This window comes from Chiloscyllium plagiosum, unplaced genomic scaffold (genome assembly GCF_037043375.1).
Source record: "Chiloscyllium plagiosum isolate Xiang-an unplaced genomic scaffold, Cpla_swu_hap1 HiC_scaffold_18, whole genome shotgun sequence".
Lineage (NCBI taxonomy): Eukaryota > Metazoa > Chordata > Chondrichthyes > Orectolobiformes > Hemiscylliidae > Chiloscyllium > Chiloscyllium plagiosum.
This window is the reverse complement of record NW_028270156.1, coordinates 38,492,496-38,513,502: the sequence shown is the minus strand read 5'-3', so window position 1 is coordinate 38,513,502 and position 21,007 is coordinate 38,492,496. Positions and strand designations below refer to the sequence as shown.

General features: G+C 39.0%; 1 protein-coding gene across 10 annotated transcripts in view; it reads left to right on the top strand.

Annotated features, from left to right (window-relative positions):
* LOC122557782 (ethanolamine kinase 1-like) overlaps positions 1–21,007 on the top strand; it is a 507,497-nt gene that overhangs the window by 248,331 nt on the left and 238,159 nt on the right. For all 10 annotated transcript variants that reach the window (XR_015760158.1, XR_006313932.2, XM_043705802.2 and 7 more), the window contains exons 4-5: positions 6,756–6,904; positions 19,918–20,001. Coding sequence is in view for 8 of the 10 variants with exons in the window: in XM_043705802.2 (XP_043561737.1) it covers positions 6,756–6,904; positions 19,918–20,001 (233 nt within the window). In the remaining 2 variants the exon portion in view is untranslated. The remainder of the gene's footprint in view (positions 1–6,755; positions 6,905–19,917; positions 20,002–21,007) is intronic.

Sequence of the window (21,007 nt, the reverse complement as noted above, 5' to 3'; positions counted from 1 at the left end):
TTTCTATGGAAAGGTTAAAACACAGTTCAGAGAGGTGGCTTCTTATTTTCACCAATTATCATGAAGGTTTTGAATTCTTTTGCAAATTCTGTTTTTGGAGTGAAAGATTTCCTTTCGTACTATGTATCAAATTCAGAGTTTTGTTTCAAAGGATTGCGTGTATAATCTCTATAAAATTAGCAGAATGTGCAAGACATTTTTACCCTTCTAGTGATTTTGGTTGACATTATTCAGACATCTGTATATAATATGTTTTAAACTGTTTGTTCCAAATATAAATATTGAAAGCATTTAAGATTTAAATTGCTGTCTGATATTCTTACTTAAAAGGGAAAGGCATAAAAAGTAATGAGGATATCAAGGCAAGGAACAATGCTTGACACAGCAGGGCCTATTTTACTGTTTGTTAAAAGTACATGTATAATACCAGTAAGATCCTTTGACTCAGTTGCCATAGGGAAGAAAAGAAAATGTGCACAGATACATAAGGACGGTAAAATCATTATAAACCTGGCTGTAATGAAATAAACATCTACATGGTATATCAGGTTAACAGGTTGCCTTGTAAATAAGTTTAATGGAATTTAAAATGAAATAATTTTTGAACGATATGTCCGTCTTTGTTGTGCTAATTTGAGATACCACAATATCTTTAGTAGGAATTTTCCTATGAATATAAAGCTTTGATGAGTGGATGAAAAGGAGTTTTTCATTCTTCTTCTTTGTATTCTATTTTTCTCTCTCCACTGCTGGAGATTCAGCCAGAAAGTTTTCTTTACATGGCTCATGTGGTAAGGTGCCCTGACAGATCAGTTGTTCATGACAGCGACTGTCCCTGCTTTCATTTCCATTGATTTACACGGATCTGAAAATCGGCTGGCCCTAAAGTGAGTGGGCCTTCACCTCCTTGATATAAAAATAGCAACACCACAAATAGCCTCACTTCAGTTCCACTTCAGCCCCAGAGGAAAAGGAAGTTGACTGTTCAATAACAGAGGACTACAAAACAAAGCATATTACTCTTCTCACCTGACTAAGAATAGACATCATTAGATGGTGATGTAACACAGAAACAAAAGGTGATTTTCTTTCTTAAATATTTTCCCTCACCCTCTAGACCTGAGGAAACCTGAGGAATTTAAAATGGTAAAATATTTGAAAGATATATGCCTTTTTTTTGTATATTGAGTATCACAATATCAAGTAGAAATTTCAATATAATTATAGAGCTTTGGTGAGTGGGTGAAAAGATAAGTTTCACATTTTTCATTATTCTTCTTTGTGTTCTGTTTTTCCTCTCCACTGCTGGAGACATAAGCAGTAGGGTTTTATTTTTGTGGCTCACGTGGTAAGATAAACTACAACTAATGAGCGCAGCCCAGAGACAAAACCTGGCAACTTCTTGGTTTGTATGCCTTTCATGTTTTTCAGGACCATATGACCAATATTCACAAGTGTCAGATTTCTTGCTTAGCCTGTGATTTTCTGTGTATATGTGCAGATTACTGTTCCTTTTCTAATGCTGTAGCAGTTTTGTCTAAAAGAAATCGTGAAGTAAGTTGCGCAAAATATATATTGGAAGCAAACAACCATGTAATTGGTTGCAAAATGTTTCTGTCATCCTAAAAGAACTACCTGTCAACATCAATGTCATGACTTTCAATTATTTCATTTCACCCCTCTGTTTTATGATACCAACTCGATGTTACATGAGTTTTAACATGGATATAAGAGGAAATATTACATAATGGAGCAATTTTCATAGACAGCTTAACTCGATTGATAACAAACATTGTTAAATACAACCCTGTTTCAGAACTCCAGCATCCGCACACCATTGTTTTATTTTACTGTTCTGTTTTAGAATGCTAGACATTAGCCTTGTAGTTAAAAAATATGTTTGTATATTAATTAAAATGGAATCAATATTGAATTAAGCTGATACATCCAGCTGGGACACTGTTTTAAGTTAAGGAATGACTGAAAGATGTGGAGCTAAATGTACAAATGCCATAAATATCGGGAAATACAAGTTTATACACAAAAGTTATGATTTTCTGGAAAGGATCATGCAAGCAAGAAAAGTATGACTTTGATGAGAAAGTTAGCATCCTTCTTTGAAAGAATACTCTGTATTGCCCAAATAGCCAACCCTTGTCAGCAATTATCTCAGTTACTTTGATGATTTAACAAGCAACAGCTTCAGTTTCTGACTTTAATACAATGTTTTAGAGCAAGGAATGGAATAGAATTCCAATGTGCTCATTAAAAAGAAAATAAATTTTCTTTGCACACCATCATATACCAATATTGCAGTGACTTCATGTTTTGAAGGAATTACTTCACCTACGATTTGTGAATTTGATGCTCAACAATTTGAAATAGGTTTTAAATTTTGTTTAACCCTTGACCCAGTGGTAGCATTCAACCCTGAGTTAAAAATTGTGGATTTTGCCCAACTCCAGCACTTAAGTGCACAATCTAGACTGAAATTCCAGTGCAGGACTATAGGCAAGCTTTAATCCATTGTCAGACACCATGCGAAGTGCTGTGTGGTGATGGATTAAATCACACATTTGACTACTTTCTCGACTGGTGAACTCATATGGTCTCTGTTACAAAAGATAATGGATATGACAGGGTTAATTTATGTGGTAAGCAGAAGTTTCATACACTCTGATATGTGACACAGCCACAGGGTGAAGCAGCATTGAGGCAGTTCTGGGTCATAGTAGTTGGAGACAGTTATGTCTTCTATTTCTCATTTTTTGTTCGTGTGATGTGACCTGTACATAGATATTAATAGAACATAGAATATTACAGCGTAGTACAGGCCCTTCGACCCTCAATGTTGCGCCGACCTATGAAACCAATCTGAAGCCTATCTATCCTACACTATTTCATTCTCATCCATATGCTGATCCAATGACCATTTAAATGCCCTTAAAGTTGATGAGTCTACTACTGTTGCACGTAGTGTGTTCTACTCCCTACTACTGTCTGAGTAAAGAAACATCCTCTGACATCTGTCCTATATCTATCCCCCCTCAATTTAAAGCTATGTCCCTTCATGCTTGCCATCACCATCTGAGGGAAAATGCTCTCACTGTCCACCCTATCTAACCCTCTGATTATCTTGTATGTCTCAGTTAAGTCACCTCTCAACCTTCTTCCCTCTAACGAAAACAGCCTTGTCCCTCAGCCTTTCCTCGTAAGACCTTTCCCTCCATGCCAGGCAACATCCTAGTAAATCTCCTCTGAACCTCATCTTAAGATGTAATAAACCTTATCCTGTAATTTAAGATATTCACTGGAGACCTATTTATGGGTTATTCCTTCACTACAAATAACTTAAAATCTCCTAGAGCAGAAGAGGAGGAAAGCTTACAGTTTTCTACCTGAGATACCCATGACTTATCATCATTATTATATCATGGTGACATGATGACTGTGTAAAGTCCTGAAGAGAACAACAGTGAAAAGAATTCAGGGGAATCCAAAGGGAAAATGAGCACAGAACTGTCTGCTGAGAACTGTCACTTCAATGCAACTTCTCTGAATAAAGGCACAACTAATCAGTTAGCTTGTGGACTCTTTTAAACAACCAAAATGTTCTGTCTTGGAGAGCAGGAACAGCAGGGCTGGTCAAACAACAGAAATTAGGGGAGGAGGGGTGGGGGAGCAAAAGTGCAGAGAAACCATTATTGACCAAAAAAAGTCACATTTAAGCAGTGAGAGTCGACCCAGGTGACAAGTGGTTGAGAAGTGATGCATGTCTGTTCAGATGGAAGTTGAGTTTCTAAGGGAAAGGGTAGAAAACCTTTATTTCCAGCTCTGGCCTGGGCTCGGAAGCTGTAAAAGGGAAGAAAATAATACTTACCACCACAGTGAACGTTGCTACACTCATGAACTACGCAATAGCAAGCTGGAGAGAAAATTTTACAGATAGGGCTAAAATCTAAAGTTTTATTGAAACAAGCATTAGAAGCAGATTTATGAGTTTTAGGTCAATGACAGAAGATTTAAGCTTACCAAGCAATTTAGAGGCAAAACACTCTAAAAATGGAACAGATGTAAAATGTAAAAAAAAGTGTAAGTCCGGTTTTCTCAGAAGGAAAAGGCACATATCAGCCTGGGAAGAAAGGGAAACCACAAATTTCACTGAGTTACAGGAAATGTTTTCCAGTGTAGAATCCTCAGAGTAACTGTCAGCAAAGCTTGAAGCAACAGCCAAACTCTGGCTACTAAATTTAGATAATAAAGTCCAGCAGAGACCATTGATGATTTTTTTAAATTGACCAGTACTATCTGCATTCCAATCTGTTACACATGGTGGTGATGCAGATCGTCAAAAGAAATCTACTACACCAAGGAAAAGTATTCAAAACATGACAGAAGACATTGACAATGTCTGACCCTAAGCGACATCTATCACATGGCCAATGCATGTTCATAAAGATAAAAACTACTTAATTTCTTAGCACAGTTGTCTTCCATGAGGGGGTATGCATAGAATTAAAGATCCATCAAGTAATGTAGTGCAATATCACTGATGCCAATCATTAACCAAGTCCTCAGTGTAGATTCATGACATGAAGGATCCCTTAAAGTAGAAATGAAAGAACGAGTGAGTAAATTTAAGGAGGAGGTAGACAGATTTTCCATCAGTAATAGATTGAATGGTTGTGGAACAGTGGGCAGGGAAGTGAATTGAGGCCAAGGCCAGATCAGCCATGATCTTATAAAATGGCAGAACAGACTCAGGAAGCTGAATTGCCTACTCCTGCTCCTATTTATATGTTTTTATACTAGTATAGGAATAAGGAATGGTGGTAGTTTTATCATCTCTTTGATAATAATCTTAGCATGATTGGCAGAAGAGCAAAGAGATGAAGGCCAACCTTCATCTCTTAACCAATGCCACCAAGAACAGATTATTTTGTGTTACAACACGGGGTAAACCCTCCTGCTTAATTTAAAACCAGCAACACAGAAAAGCTTTATCCTGTGCAGTAATCTGCAAATATTCGAGTGCCCAAGAACTATTTAAAGGAAAACTTAACAACTTTATTTCTTAAAGTATTGCAGAGAATAATTAACTAACAACTATTTACAATTCCTTTCTCTAATGTATCTTTTATCATCCCTTCTATAATATTAGTCTAATAAAGCTCACAATTAAGATTTACAGAAAAATCCAAATTTTAAAACCAACCAGCAGTCGAATCTTCTCTTTACCTTCGTCGGTAGATTGGCTCTCCAGATCGGTGTTGATGTTTTTCTCTGTGCAAACTCCTTCTCTACACAGGTACCTCTCAGAGAGTTCTGACTAGCAGTCTACAGCTATTAGTTTGGTGGCAATTCTCCTCCCAACTGTTCAATTTTCCCTGCTATTATGCCCAAAGCATCGGATTGTGTCATTGGCTTTTGAGATTGTCAATATACTCATTTCAAACTTGATTGGAATTTAATATTTTTTCGGGGTATAACTTAAACTGATTGGCCTAATTCAAATCTATTTTGTCATTTCCAGGCAACCAGCTACCCCAGTAGTTGGACCACATGTTGCATTGTGTCTTACCGAGAATACTTGGTGCTGTCACTGTTAGCTTTTACTCTCTTAAAAGTATAGTACACCCACATCTTCATAACATTTGTCACATATGTCATTGCTGTTTGTGAGGTTTTACTATGAACAAAGTGGCAACCATTCTTTCCTACATTACAATAGTGGTTAAATGTCAAACGTAACTGCCAGGAAAGCATTTTGGAAAATTCTAAGCTAAGGAGGAAACTCAATATTGATGGAAATTTGTCTTTTGTTTGTTGCCTGGGTCGTAACACAAGTAAAACTGAGCTCATCTTTCTTTCATTAAATATCAACACTAGGTATTTGAAATAATGAAAATTATATTTATACATATGAATTTGACAGTGCACAAAATGTTCTGAATTCATTTTTTTTATTTAAAAGATGAAAACCCTCAATTAAAATCCTTATTGAGGACCTTTTATTTTATGAAAATGAAGCTCAGTCCACATCTGAAAAGTAAAACCTGGGACAAAGCAGGATGCTAGTGACTTTCTGGCGGCTAAGTAACTGTGATTTTATTGGTGTTGTTGAGAACCTGGTTGTATTATAAGATGGCAATGAGAGATCTCATAACATGACAGGAAGGGTTAGTGAATCAAGAATATGTTTACCACTCTGTTTGTAAAAGCTTAATGCAAATATTTTAAATTATGTGGACTAGTATACAGTGACCACTGTATTAAAGAGATCATAACGCTGATAGACATAGAAACTTTTCACACATAGATAATGTGGCCAGCATCTCTATGAGTGAGTGAACATATAATCTTGTGCAACTGAAAAGCAACTACAATAATAACATGATCTATACCAAGAGAAATGTTAAAAAAAGAGACCATTGACTTATTGAAGCTGGTTAATTAAAATCCAATTGCTCCAATGCAGAACTATGATGCTTTGTAACCATCGAAAATTTGCACAGCACTTGCCATATAGAATTTTTTAAATTGCCAAAAAAGTATATTTGTAATTTTTCTGCTTGCTAATGAATGTCTGTTTTGAACGTTTAATGTATTAAAAGTATGTTCTGATTTGAAAATATAGGTTTACTTATATTTCTGAAATGTTTTATGCAGAGCTGCAAATTACACCAGCAACTGTCATCGTTGAGGTCCATTTTGTTTTACACTTGACTGAATGTATGTGTATATTTTATCCCCAGTTGTCTGGAAATGACTGACATGCCAACTTTTGACATTCTTGTCAGTGAATTTGAAAAACTCAAAGAACACCTTTCCCAAATTAAATCCCCAGTGGTCTTGTGCCATAATGATCTACTGTGTAAGAACATAATCTACATTGAAGCAAAAGGTAGGGATAAAATTATTATTAAATGAAAGTAATAATGCTTATATTGATATCATGCCTTTTATGTCAAACTGTCTCAAAACACTATGTATAATGAATTATTTTTGACAAACGACTAATAAAGAAACAATTTCAAGCTAGAATGAATATGTTTTAAAGCTTATAGTTGGCTAAGTGACATCTGAAATATGAGTGAATGGACATTTGTTATTCCAAAGAAGAAATATAAAAGTATTAGCCACAAAATGCAATTTTGGTACTATAGCTGCCAGTTGGTTCCACAGATATGATGTGGGTGGGGGCAGATGCCATCTTGGATAAGTTGTACATGTGGGCATGGAGGCACATGTCAGAGGTAGGCTGAGTTGGTATGTCATGATGTTAATGGGTAATGCTAATTTGATAGCACTGCTTCAACTCTGGAACAAACCTTTCCAGTTAACAGCCCTGTCTTAACCCTGCACAAACAAACATGTTTTCAGCAGCTGGAAGGAATTCCAACCCAGCATCTCTTCCCTTCCCCACCCCTTCCAGTGCCTTTAAGGGAGCAGCAACCATTTTCATGTAAGCTGCTGATTAACTTACAAAGGCTGGTAGAAGTGTTTGTTGGTTTGAACTGTTGTTTAAAGTTGCTGAAGTCTACAGGGAGTGGCATGGACCAGACTGAAGGACTTTATCTCGGCTTCAAGGATTGTGCACAGCCTGCCTCTCCTCGACATGAGTGCAGCAGTTTGTATACTTGTTCTCCAACAGTGACAAAGGCAAAATGAGCAGATGTTTCATAATGAAGGAGGAGCTGCGGGTGTCAGTAAACTGTCCCAGTAGGAGACCACATTATCAAAGATATTCAAGAAGCATTTCTCCCACTTAGTTTCACAAAGAAAGTTCTCACTGAAATCTGCCATTTGTATCAGCCACAACTAGAATCTTAGAGAATTGCCATGAACTTACATGTGACTGCAACATTTCCCATTTCACCATCCATTGTAGCATAAGAGGGAGCTGAATAGAATTTATTCCCTCTTGTTAGACATAGCAAGCAGCTTGATGAGGGTTAAAGGTGTCCACATAATGAAAGGCATCATTGATGGCATGTTCATTGTTCATTGTTCACACAAAATGTACTGCAGGCTAGGTGGGTTAGCTTTGGGAAATGCATGGTTATGGGGATAGGGTTGGGGGTGGGGTAAGGAGAGTGAGTCTGGATAGGATGCTTTGCAGAGAGCTGGTGTGGACACAATGTGCCAAATGGCCTGCTTCCAAACCATAGGGAAAGATTTCATTCCCTTAAGGTCAAGTTAGTGTGTGATCATCTGCAATGTCATTGCCTAGTATGCTAGTGACAGTGATGGTGTCTGTGTTCTATAATAGTGCTCTATGCCAGGTACATTTGAACCAACATGAGAAATCAGAGGGTGACAAGGGCTTTTTGCTGATCATCTATGTCATAACTGTGAAGAATCCATAAATGGGAAACATGCTCATAACTAGACCAAGCTAGCTCACAAAATGTAATTCAGCAGGATATTGGATAGCTGAAACAATTTACCCACTGCTTGACCAATTCTTGAGCTGCCTTGCAGTGCTTGACAGAACAGTGGTAAGGTCTGTGGTAAATTGCTGTACCCTGCAAATCTTATCCTCATGAAAGCGATGGCCCAATGGTCAGTACTGCTGCCTCACAGCGCCAGGGACATGGATTCGATTTCAGCCTCAGCTGACTGTGGAGTATGCACATTCTGCCCATGTCTGCATGGGTTTCCTCCCACAATCCAAAGATGTGCAGGTCAGGTGAATTGGCCATGTTAAATTGCCCATAATGTTCAGGGTAATGGAATTGGGTCTGGCTGGGTTACTCTTCGGAGGGTCAGTGTGGATTTGTTGGGCAGAAGGGCCTGTTTCCACACTGTAGGGATTCTGTGATTCTAAAGCACTGTGCTTGTCACCAGGTATACAGTGAACAGTTGAGGATTAGGAAGAAGGGGAGTGGCTGGGATAAAATAGGAGACAACCAACACAATCCCTCACTCACCGTATTAACGGTAATCGATGAATTTGGTTGTAAGCTCAGTCCTCCACTCACCAACCTTCAAATAATCATTTATGTTATTAACCATTGCAGCATTCTTTAGGCCATAATGCAACCACAAAACAATTATTCCAAACCAACTTTATGAATCAAATCATCCCACCTTCCATGTAAAACTAATCACACTTCTCCATTCACTTTGTGCTTTCCTTTTCTGTGCCTCTCTTTAATCTAATGGTCATGTGTAATGCTGCACTAATATCTGCTGCATCGCTTGTGGAAAACTATTGATTTTCAGGAAGAAGACTGGAGATGGCCTTACAGAGTGACCAAGAACGGCTCAAGGACTAGAACACCCCTCAGGGACTAGAAAACCCAGAGCCAGACTACATCATTCCAACATAGTGGTTCAATCTAGGCTGCCTAATTGGAAGGCATAGAGAGTACTCATTGAAGGACTGCATGACTGTTGTCATCCTGAGAGAGGACAGTAGGTTCATACTCCATGGAGCTTCCACAACTCCTTCAAGGCATCAACTTAGCAATACTAAGAACACTTTCAAAGAACTGCTTCAAGTCTGTTTGAACACTGTTATCTACAGAAATGTATATATCATTCTCAGTCTGCATAGCACTATTCTGGGCATGTCTTTGAGCTTCACAAAAGCACTCAAGTATTGGCTGCTTCTATAAAACTAAAGCAAAATACTGAGGATTCTGAAGATTGCAATGGAAGCAGAATGGACTGGAAAATATTAGCTGGCCTGGCAACATCTGTGAATGAAACATCGTTAATCTTTTGAGTCCAGTAAGACTCTTGTTTGGGACTCAAGAACAGTGGAAAAATGATGGGCTTTACGTAGTTGAATATAACAAGAAAAGCAAGCAGAACAGAAGGGAAGGTCAGAGAAGCTGAATAGAGGCTGAATAGGCTAGGGATGTTTTCCCTGCAGTGTCAGAAGCTGCAAAGTGTCCTTATAGAGGTTTATAAAATCATGAGGAGCATGGATAGGATAAATAGATAAAGTCTTTTCCCTGGGCTGGGGGAATTCAGAACTAGAGGGCATAGATTTAGGGTGAGATGGGGAAGATATAAAAGGGACCTAAGGGGTAACTTTTTCATGCAGAGGGTGGTGCTTGTATGGAATGAGCAGCCAAAGGGTGTGGTGGAGGCTGGTAAAATTGCAACGGGTTTGGATGGGTATATGAATAAGAAGGGTTTAGAGGAATATGGGCCAAGTGCTGGTAAATGGGACTAGATTAGGTTAGAATATTTGGTCATCATGGATGAGTTGGACCAAAGGGTTTGTTTTTGTGCTGTACATCTTTATGACTCTGTGACTCTAAAAGTTGGAATGAGGGAGATCAGAAAGATTAGAGATCAAAGGCACTGTAGAACATGAGGCAACTGGATTGGGCATTGTTGTAGAGAAGAGACAAACCATAGGTAAGTCAAGTCCTGTAGGTTGCAAAGAACCTAAGCAAAAAAAAGTGATGTTCCTCTTGTTTGCATTGGGTTTATGTTAAATAATGGATTCAGCAACTTCAGACGATGGGCTCTGTCCTCCATTTTGATCATTCCTCCCCAGTGATTTGTTTTGATGGTACTGAACTTTCCCCTTCCTGGATGAGTGTGGCAATGTTGAGAAAGTTGAGAAATACAGCAAGAATGAAAAAAATGAAATTTTAACATTGAGAAGACATTTCTTGATTTTCCCCTTAAACGTTAAACGAACAGTGATTACCTTATTTCTATAGCATCTCATAATTAGTCAATTTGTCTGCCACTTTCAATTCTCTGCACCTTTCCAGAGAAACAAGATGCTGCCAATTCCCAATTTGTAAATCAGAATGGAAACTTGGCAGTTGCAGCTCACTGATTGCTTGTCCTAGCCTTCACCCAGCTCTGTCTTCTCCACAACCTCGCTCCCAGAAGGAAAAATCAGTAAAAAGCCAGTTATTCTTGGAACTGAATGTAATGGCCATGGTGGACCTCCATTTTGGAGTAGACAAGATGAGTCAGACCAATATGTCACATTGGAGAAAGTGAGGTGGAGATCACTATCAGGAATTCCTGATGAAGAGCTTATGCTCAAAATTTCTATTCTCCTGCTCCTTGGATGCTGCCTGACCGGCTGTGCTTTTCCAGCACGACACTCTTTGATGTAATATGTCACATTCTCCAGTTTAACTCACTTTCTTTAATGGATGAATGCTTTGTGGACACCATCCTCCATTAACCTTCATCTATGCACATTGACATTTGCAAATTACCAGCCTTGCCCTATCATCAAGCTTGCTCTCAGTCCAAACCTAACACCACTTGCATCTTTTAGGATTTGACTTGAGAGTTTAGAGACTGATAAGATTTGCATACTTCTGCCTGTTCACTTTGTGTACACATATGTGTCCCATGCATCTAAAACGCAAAGTTAACAGAGATCTTGGCTTCATTTCTTCCCGCTCATTCATGTTGGATTTACCTAAAAGTTTCCAGCCTCTGTAATTTGCATTGCTTTATAGCACATCAGCAGAGGCAGGTAGCTTGTCATGGTTCACAGTACTGAACAGTCATGGGGCTGGCCATATTGCTGTCTGCTACAATGCTACATTTGTGTTGTACCTACAACATGTGCCAGCATTTTACACACTAAATACACTGCATGTGCATCAAGCAAATGACTAAGTTTAGAAGTCAAGGCGGGGGCAGTCATAGAGTCATAGAACATGGAAACTTCAGTCCTCATCCACTCAGATCAGATAACTCAATCTGAGCTAATCCCATTTTCCAGCATTTAGCCATATCTCTCTAAACCTTTGCTATTCATATATCCATCCAGATGTCTTTTAAATGTTGTAATTGGACCCACTTCTACCACTTCCTCCAGAAGTTTATTCCATACACACACCAACCTCTGCATGAAAAAAGTTACCCCTCAGGTCCTTTTTAAGTCTTTTCCCTCTCAGCTTAAATCCATGCCCTCTAGTTTTGGATTTCCCCTTCCTAGGAAAAAGACCTGGGTATTCACACGATCCATAGTCCTCATGATTTTATAAGCCTCCTCAGTCTCCAATGCACCAGGGAAAAATGCCCCAGCCTATTCAGCCTCTCCCTGTAGCTCAAACCCCATTGCTTTTCATCATTTATATAAATGATTTGGATGTGGATATGGGAGATATAGTGAATAAGAGGATTATCTCAGAGTACAATGGGACCTTGATCAAATGAGCCAGTAGGCTGATCTAGGAGTTTAATCTAGATAAATCTAGGTGTTGTATTTTGGTAAGGCAAACCAGGGCTGGACTTATACATTAAATGGTAGGGCCCTGGGGTGTTTTGTCTAAAAAAGAGAGATCGGGGTGCGGGGGCATAGTTCCTTAAAAGTGGAGTCACAGGTAGACAGGGAGTGAGGGAGGCATTTGCCACGCTTGCCTTCATTGATTATAATGTTGAATATAGAAGTTGGAATGTCATGTTGTGGCTGTACAGTATACTGGTGAGGCCACTTTTGGAATAATTCTGGTTAGCTCTTTATAGGAAAGATGTTATTAAATTTGAGAGGGTGCATAAAAGACCTACAGTCCTTAGTGGGGTCAAAGAGAAATTCCGGTCTGTTCAGGGTGCCACTGCAAAGAGTCAGGAGAGCTTGCCTGACTCCAGTCCTGGGATTGGTCCCCAATCAGTCCTGCAGGTCAGGTGTAACCATTCTGGAGATTACAAGTATCCCATTCAGATACTTTGGAGGCATCAGTCCAGAAGTTTGGCCCTGCTCAGTTGAGACTGTTCTTTCTTTCAGTTCAATCTGTAGAGATGGACAAGATCAGTCCTGGAGATTTTTACATTAATATTAAGGAACAGCCAATGGGGTTCTGGGAAAAGTGGGTAACTCAAGTCTATGGTTAGGATAAGTTGTGCTGTGTTACTGAAAATTAGTTACAAGGGGGGCATTCAAAACAGAAAGGTGGGATCTCAAAGAGCATGGGATAGACTGGGAGCTCAAAGAGTAAAAGGGGTGGGGGGAGGGCAGGTCACAATCTCTCTGGCCACTATATGGGCAGTGTGCGTAGGCAATAGGGGCCTGGCAATTCTGGACTGAGGTGAAAGTGTCTGAAATAGTGCAGGTAAAAGCCTTGAATGGTCTTCTTTGGCAGTCCACAGAACAAAGCTGAGCCTTCCTCTCCACCATCCCATCCACCAGCATCTCCAGGTGCTGCTGGTGAAGGGGGTTACCAAGTTTCCTCTTTTTATGTCCTGTCCTCAATAGTAATTGATGCACATCCCAGCATGGATCCAGTTCTGGGCTTGCAGCATTTGCAGTGGTGAGCAGCTGACTTGAAATATGGGGCCAGGGCATTGGCAGGCACTTCAACCTCGCCTGCCATGTGATTCCATGAGACAAGTGGAATTTGGTGAAAAGTGGACGATCTGCACACAGAAAATGGCTCTGAGCCATGGCAAACCAGACACTATGAATCTCAGTTGACAAAATACTTCAAGTCAAAATGGTATTTCTTGACCTATATTGGTCTTTGAACATTTGTGATTAACATCTTTATATGACACAAAACTTGAGAAATGTAGCAAGCATTGAGGAAAATTATAGTAGGCTGCAAAAGGACATACTGATGAAGGGCTTTTGCCCGAAACGTCAAATTTACTGCTCCTCGGATGCTGCCTGAACTGCTGTGCTCTTCCAGCATCACTAATCCAGAATCTGCAGTCATTGTTTTTACCTGCAAAAGGACATAGGCTGGTGCAAAAAGGGAACAAATGGCTGATGAAATATGATGTTGAAAAGTGTGAAGTGATCGATTTGGCTTGAAGAATGAAGAGAAAAAAACTTACAAGTTGAAAGAAACAGTTTAAAAATGGGATGAAAGCAGACCCTCTGGCGGGGGGAGTTGTCCAGAAGCTAGGCTCACAAAGCAAATAATTGAGCATGTACTTAAACCCTCAAGGAGATCTGTGAACCCACAACCTTCTAATTCAAGGGAGAACACTACTAAGACAGCACTTTAATACGAATAAATAAATACTCTTGAGCAACTTGAGTCCAGGTTTACAGTACTCCCTTCCACCCTGCCAAGCTCTTGAACCTTAATGCCAAACTGGAGACTCTAATCTATATAGTAAGCTATGAATTTAGTCTGCATATCATCATTGCTTCAAGGAATCTATCCTGAAATGATCTGATTAGTCGGTCGCATTGCCTGTGCATTTCCAGCTTTTGTTTGTAAATTATATTTTATATGAACTGACAGCATTGTAAAAAGGAATACGGCTTGTACATTGACTGGAAAGGTAGGTTACTTGTATTTAAATTCCCAACATGATCAGCTATTGAGGGATTATGTTTCCCTATCTGTTTCTTGACCCATAAATTGCTTATTGCCTGATGAATCATGCATGTCAGTTTCCATATATTTCAGTGTGTTAACTATAAGGAAGTTGCTGAAGTAAACTTACTTGTAAAGACTGTTGGCCATATCTTGGGATTGACTGCAGCTCTTGGAAATGTACTTTCCCTGTTCTACTCAGAGCAACTTACATCCTGAGAGACAATTATATTTACAAGAAACTAGTATTTGAGAGATACACAAAGCTCTCTCATTTTCAGATGATTCATTCTGGGAGAAGAGGAAAAGCAAGGGTTTGTAAAGACATGCGTGATAAGCATTACTCATGCAACTAGATTTATCAACTGAGGTGTACTGTCCCACACTTCTGTCTGAGAAGGCTGTGTTTCAAGAAGAGTTCTGCTCCTTGCTGCAGCCAGATCTGTAACCGAGATCCACAACATATACAACTCTGACTAGCAAAGGACAAGACTGTAGATCTCAATGTTTGTATGGCAGCTTTAAACCAGTGAACAAGAGGGTCTTTGTTGAATATATTCCTTTATAAGTCACAAATATGCACTTTGTCCATGCATATCTGGTTATACATTTTGACAGTGGTCCCAGAGAGATTGTGAAGAGTATGTAGTACAATTAGTTTGCTTGATTTTGTGTTTTGAATTGCCCATCCATTAAATATCTTGTCCTTTCATCAACCCTTCTACAGTCTAAAGAAGATCCTTGCTCCTCACAACTTCCATCATTTCTGAATCTTGAGACAAACAAGACAACCACATATCAACATAACTTCACATCAAATATTCCCATGTTTAATTGCATCTATTTACAAGAATTATTTTTTGAATTTTCAATTTATTGCAAACTTTCAGCAATTTCTTTTCATCTTCTTATATGTAGGAGCATAGAAAATAGACTCAGGAGTAAATAATTAAGCCCATTGAGTCTGCTGCACTATTTAACTAAATCAGGACTGATCTTCTACCTCAACATCATTTTCCTGCATTATCCCCATTAACCCTAACATCTCACAATTTATCAATTTATGTCTTGAATATACTTTTACTGAGCCCCCACTCCCTTCTACAGTACAGAATTACAAGGATTCACACCTCAAGAGTGAAGAAATTCCACTTCATCTCAGTTCTAAATGCCTACTTCTTGTTCTAAGACTATGTCACCTAGTTCTGGACCCCACCTGCCTGAGGAAATATCCTTTCAAAGCCTTCCTGTCACATCTTTTAAGAATTGCCTAAGTTTCAATGAGGTCGCCTCTTATTCTTCAAAACTCTTGTGGTATAGGCTTGGTCTTCATAATTTCAGAAAAGGCAGTGGTGTGGTGTATTGACACTGGACTGATCATCAAGGGACCCAGGTTCAAATTGCGCCATAGCAGATGGCGAAATTAGAATGTTAAAAAAAATTCTGGGATTAAAAGTCTAATGGGAATGTGAAATCACTGTTGATTTTCCTAACAAAACATCTTGTTCACTTGTGTACTTTAGGGAAGGAAAAGTGCTGACTCCAGACCCATAGCAATGCGGTTACTCTTAACTGCTCTTTAATATGGCCTACTAAGTCATACTTTTATAGCAAATTGCTAAAAAGTCTCAAAGAAGAAATGAAACCAGGCAGATTACCTGATATCAGGCTAGTTATTGGAAACAACTGCAGCAATGACAATACAGCCTCATTTACCCTGCAAATTCCTCCCATCCACAAACATTCACTCTCTCCACCACTAATGCACAGCAGCAGCTGTGTGTAACATCTGAGGCCAAGTGCCAAAATTGGGAGAGCTATCTCACAGGTTAGTTTAAGCAACAGCTTGACATAGTCAAACTCATGGATTCACAACTCATTACATCTTTGGTCCAAGCTTAGACAAAAGTGCTGAAGGTGAGAGTGACTGCCCTGGATATCAAAAGCCACATTTGATGAGTTTGGCATTAAGGAACTTTAGAAATACTGGAATCAAGGGATAACCCTCCACTAGTTGTACTGATACTTCACACAAAGGTAGCTGGCTCTAATATTGGAGGTCAGTCATCTGAGCTCCAAAATAACTGTATAGGAGTTCCTCAGGAAAGTGACCCAGGTTTAATAATCCTCAGCTACTTCAGCAATGACTTTCCATCCACCATAAGGTTAGCAGTGGGGATGTTCACTGATGACTGTACAATGCTCAGCACCATTTGTGACTCCTCAGATACTGAAGAAATCCATGCTCAAAAGCAACAAGACCTGTATACTACCCAGATTTGGGCTGGGAAGTAACAAGTAATATATATGTGCCATACAGGTGCCAAGCAATGACCATCTCCACCAAGAGAGAATCTGTTCATTGCTACTTGAGATTCAATAGCATTGTCATTAATGAATCATTTGTCATCAACTTCCGAGGGTTTACCATTGACTTAAAGGAGGAACTGAATGAGCCATATAAATACTGTGGCCACAAGAGCAGGTCAGAAGCTAGGAATCTTGCAGTAAGTAACTTAGTTTTGACTTCCCAGATCCTGTCCACTATCTATAAAATGCAAGTTAGGAGTGTGATGATGTACTTCCTCCAAGCCTGGATTAGTGCAGCTCCAACAACACTCAAGAAGCTTGTCACCATCCAGTATAAAGCAGTCTGCTTGATTGGCACCACATCCACAAGCATTCACTCTCTCCATCACTGATGCACAGCAGCAGCAGTGTGTAACATCTAGAAGAATCACTGCAGAATTTGTATATGGACTACAATGGTTCAAGTAGGCAGCTCACCAACATCTCTTCAAGTGGATTTGGAAGTAGGCATTATGTGCTGGTCCAGCCTGAGTTTCCTAAATCCCATTAATTAGTCAAACACAAAGACTGCTAATAGAATAATCTCACAATTACAAGAGTCAGTTTGATTAATCTTTCTTTCATATGGCTGGTTTCCCCCTTTCTTAGCTAAGGAGACCAAAACTCTAATTGGGGTCTCAATGAGTGTCCATACAATTGCATCATGACCTCTTTACTTCTGTACCTAAATGTTCTTGCAATAGAGACCAACAAGCCATTAGCCTTTCCATTTGAAAACTGCACCTTAGCATGTTCCAATGACTTATTTCTTTTATATGACAAACTAAGATGGAACAGGCTGCTGTAAAATATTTGCACCTTCTCTTGAGCTGGAATGGACAAGGGACAGCCAGTGACCTGCCAGCATTAATAACATAAACTGATCCCTGGATTGCTGGTAAGAACAGTTCCCTGAAATAACAAAAAATATAATCCCTTACTGACTGTACTTGTGTTGTAAACTCAGAGGGCATAGGAATTTCAGAGCAGTTTATGATTGTGAGATTGTTCTATGGGCATAGCTTTTAAAAAAAAAATGTTTATGAGATTTGGGAGACTCTGCAGGACCAGCACATGGTATCTATTTCTAAATCCACTTGAAAAAGTGGTGGTGAGCTCCATTTAAGACAGTAGATAGGTTGTTGCAGTTACTTTAGCACCCTTAGGCTAAGTAAAAAAATCACATAACACCAGGTTATAGTCCAACAGATACTTCCAAATAAACCTCCAATCCAGCACGGCACCTCCACATCATCCTGCGGCTAGAAAGCAGGATGAAAATCTACCATGGTCTTCAGTACTGATTGGTATTATGGTCATTTTTATGGGACAAGATGTGATTGGCACGTTGCAATTCGCTTCATAAAATGTTTGTTGCTATTCACTGTCAAATCATAGAATCCCTACAATGTGGAAACAGGCCATTCAGCCAAACAAGTCCACACCAACCCTCCAAACAGTAACCCACCCAGACCCAACCCCTTACCCTATTATTCTATGTTTACCCCTAACTAATGCACCTAACCTACACATCCCTGAATATTATGGGCAATTTAGCATGGCCAATTCAACTAACTTGCACATCTTTGGATGGTGGGAGGCAGCAGTGCGAACCATTGCGCCATTTTGCCAGCCCTCATGTATTTAGGTGTTGTAATAATTAACTGAGGTACCAAAAGATTCCCATTAAAATTAAACTGTATCCCAGCTACATGCAACACATGGACTGGGAAAAAAAAAGGAGGGAATTGGAATAGTCAAAATTTAATACAGGAGCAGAGGCATAGGAGGAGGCTGTTCAGCCACATAAAGGGTATTCAATTAGATCATTTGCTGATCTTCTAATACAATGCCACTTCATTATGTTATCTTTGTATCCCTTAATGTTATTTGTCTCAAGGAATCTATCAATTTTTAACCTAAAAATGTTCCATAATTAACCTTCCACTGCTCTCTGGATTAGAGAACTATAAATATTCACCATCTGATTGAAGAAATTCCTCTTCAACTCCACATTTACTGGCCCACTCCCATTGCTGAGATTACATCCCTTATTCTATAATCTCCAGGAGAAACATCCTGTTTATATCGACCCTGTCATGCTAGTAAGAACTGTATAAGTTCCAATGAGATCATCTAATATTACCTGACACTTCAATGAATACAGACCCAGTTTTCTCAATATCCCCTCATAAAACAAACCTCCACTGAACTTCTTCTACGGTAAAGATATCTTTTATTAAATAAGGAGACCACAACTGTACATAATACACCATGTGCAGACTCACCAAGGTCCAAACAACTGCAGCAAGATATCTTTACTTCTGTACTTAAATCCCCTTGAAATGAATGTCAGTATATCTAACCCATTTGCCTTTTTAATTGCTTACTGTACTTGCTTACTAGTTTTCAGTGACTTGTGGGTAAGGACATCCAGATTCCTTTGGATACATATATTTTCCAACCTCTCACCTTTTAAAAGATTTTCTGCCTTTACGTGTTTGTTTACCAAAATGAATAACTTCAGACTTATTCGCATGATATTTCATCTGCCACATTCTGCCATTTGCTTAGTTCATTCCAAGATCTTGTGAAGTTTGCTTAAAGCCTTATAACTTACATTCCCACCCAGTTTGTAAATATTACAGTTTGGAAACATTGCTCCCCACATTCAAATCATGTATATAGGTTGTGGACCAAGCATTGACTCTTCAGTTGTCCCACTCATAATAGCCAGCCATTCTGACAATGATCTCCTTATACTTATTGCTTGCTTTCTGTTGTTAAGTATTTTTTAATCTAAACTGACACATTCCTTCCCAATCCAATAAGTCTACTTTTATTTATTAATCTGTGTGGGACCTTATCAAAAACCTTCTGAATATGTTAATATACAGTTTCCACTGGCTTTTCTTTGCCTATGCTGTAAGTTAGATGCTCAAAAAATCCAACAAATAATCAAAAATGATTTCCCTTTCATAAATCCTTGTTGACTTTTCCAAAGGTTCCAATTTCTGAATGTCAATACAATATCCACTAGAATAGATTCTAACATTGTCTGCATTGCTGATGCCAAACTAACACATCTGCAGTTTTCCACTCATCCCTTCCTCCTTTCTTATAGAGTGGGGTTACATTTGCTCACTTCAATGAGTAGGGACCTTTCCAGAAATAAGCAGTGTGAAACAAAGTACCAACAATGCATCCACTATCTCTCCATGTAGTTCCAAACGTGATGAGATAAAGTTCAATTGTAATTTACTAATTAAATAATAACTGGTAAATGTTGTTCTTTTCTTAGAACTCGTAAAGTTCATTGATTATGAATATACTGGCTACAATTATCAAGCATATGATATCGGAAACCACTTTAATGAATTTGCAGGTAAGATATACATTAGAAGTTTGCATATAATTACCTTGAGAAATCAGGTTTGCAGAGGGTCTGTGAAATGTGTTAGTTTGGACTGTATTGAAATGAGGTGCAATATCCAACCATTCTTGTGCACCAGTGGCACACTACATTTTTTTTACAACTGGGTAACCAACTTTCTTGCCTTTCTTTCAGCTGTGGGCTGTGTGATACACATGAGCCAGTTGACTACAATTGACAGCTGACATATCTGGTGCTTTACTTTACTACAACTGGATGTTAAGTCTTCCTCCAGCACTCAAACCATTGTAGAAAATTCCAAGAAAGACCCCAGTTCAATAGATTAATATTTAAAAGGCAAAAGAATTGATATTATTTCAATGGAGCAAAAAGTTCAAAAAACAAAATTGAGAGGAAAATTCCAGAAAGGAAGCAAGATAAATAGAAGGTGAAATTTTATTCCTAGTGTTGTAGAGATTAGAAAATTAGGGAGAAACCTTATACAGGTCTGAGTGATATGGGTCATGGCAAGAGATATGGCAAAATTGGATGAGAAATTCAGTGAGGATTCATTGTGATGAGAGGAGCAGCTCACACCAGCTTTTATGCTTTTCACAGCATCATGCCATATTTCTCCCTGGCAAGTTGCCAATTAAGGTTTGGGATTGATAATAGCATGTGAGGGAAGGTGTTGCAGATGTTAATGAGAATAGCAGAGCATGAACCTTGGTGGGAAGTGGGAACAGTAGCAGAGATGGTGAGTGTGACATATTGGTAAGATGGTGACATTTATGCTGGCATAGTGGAGAAGGTCATTGAGCGGCTTCCTACATTTGGTGTGCATTCCTCCAGACAGCCAAGACTACACTGTTCAGGGTGACAACCTCCACTGCTGGTCCTGGAGGAAATGGAAGTCCTGCCTCTACATCACTGACCAACAGAAACTCCAGGTCCATGCCTGCACATTTCTGATATTCTCTTGCCTGCCATGTCCACAGCAAATATCAAGAATCATGCA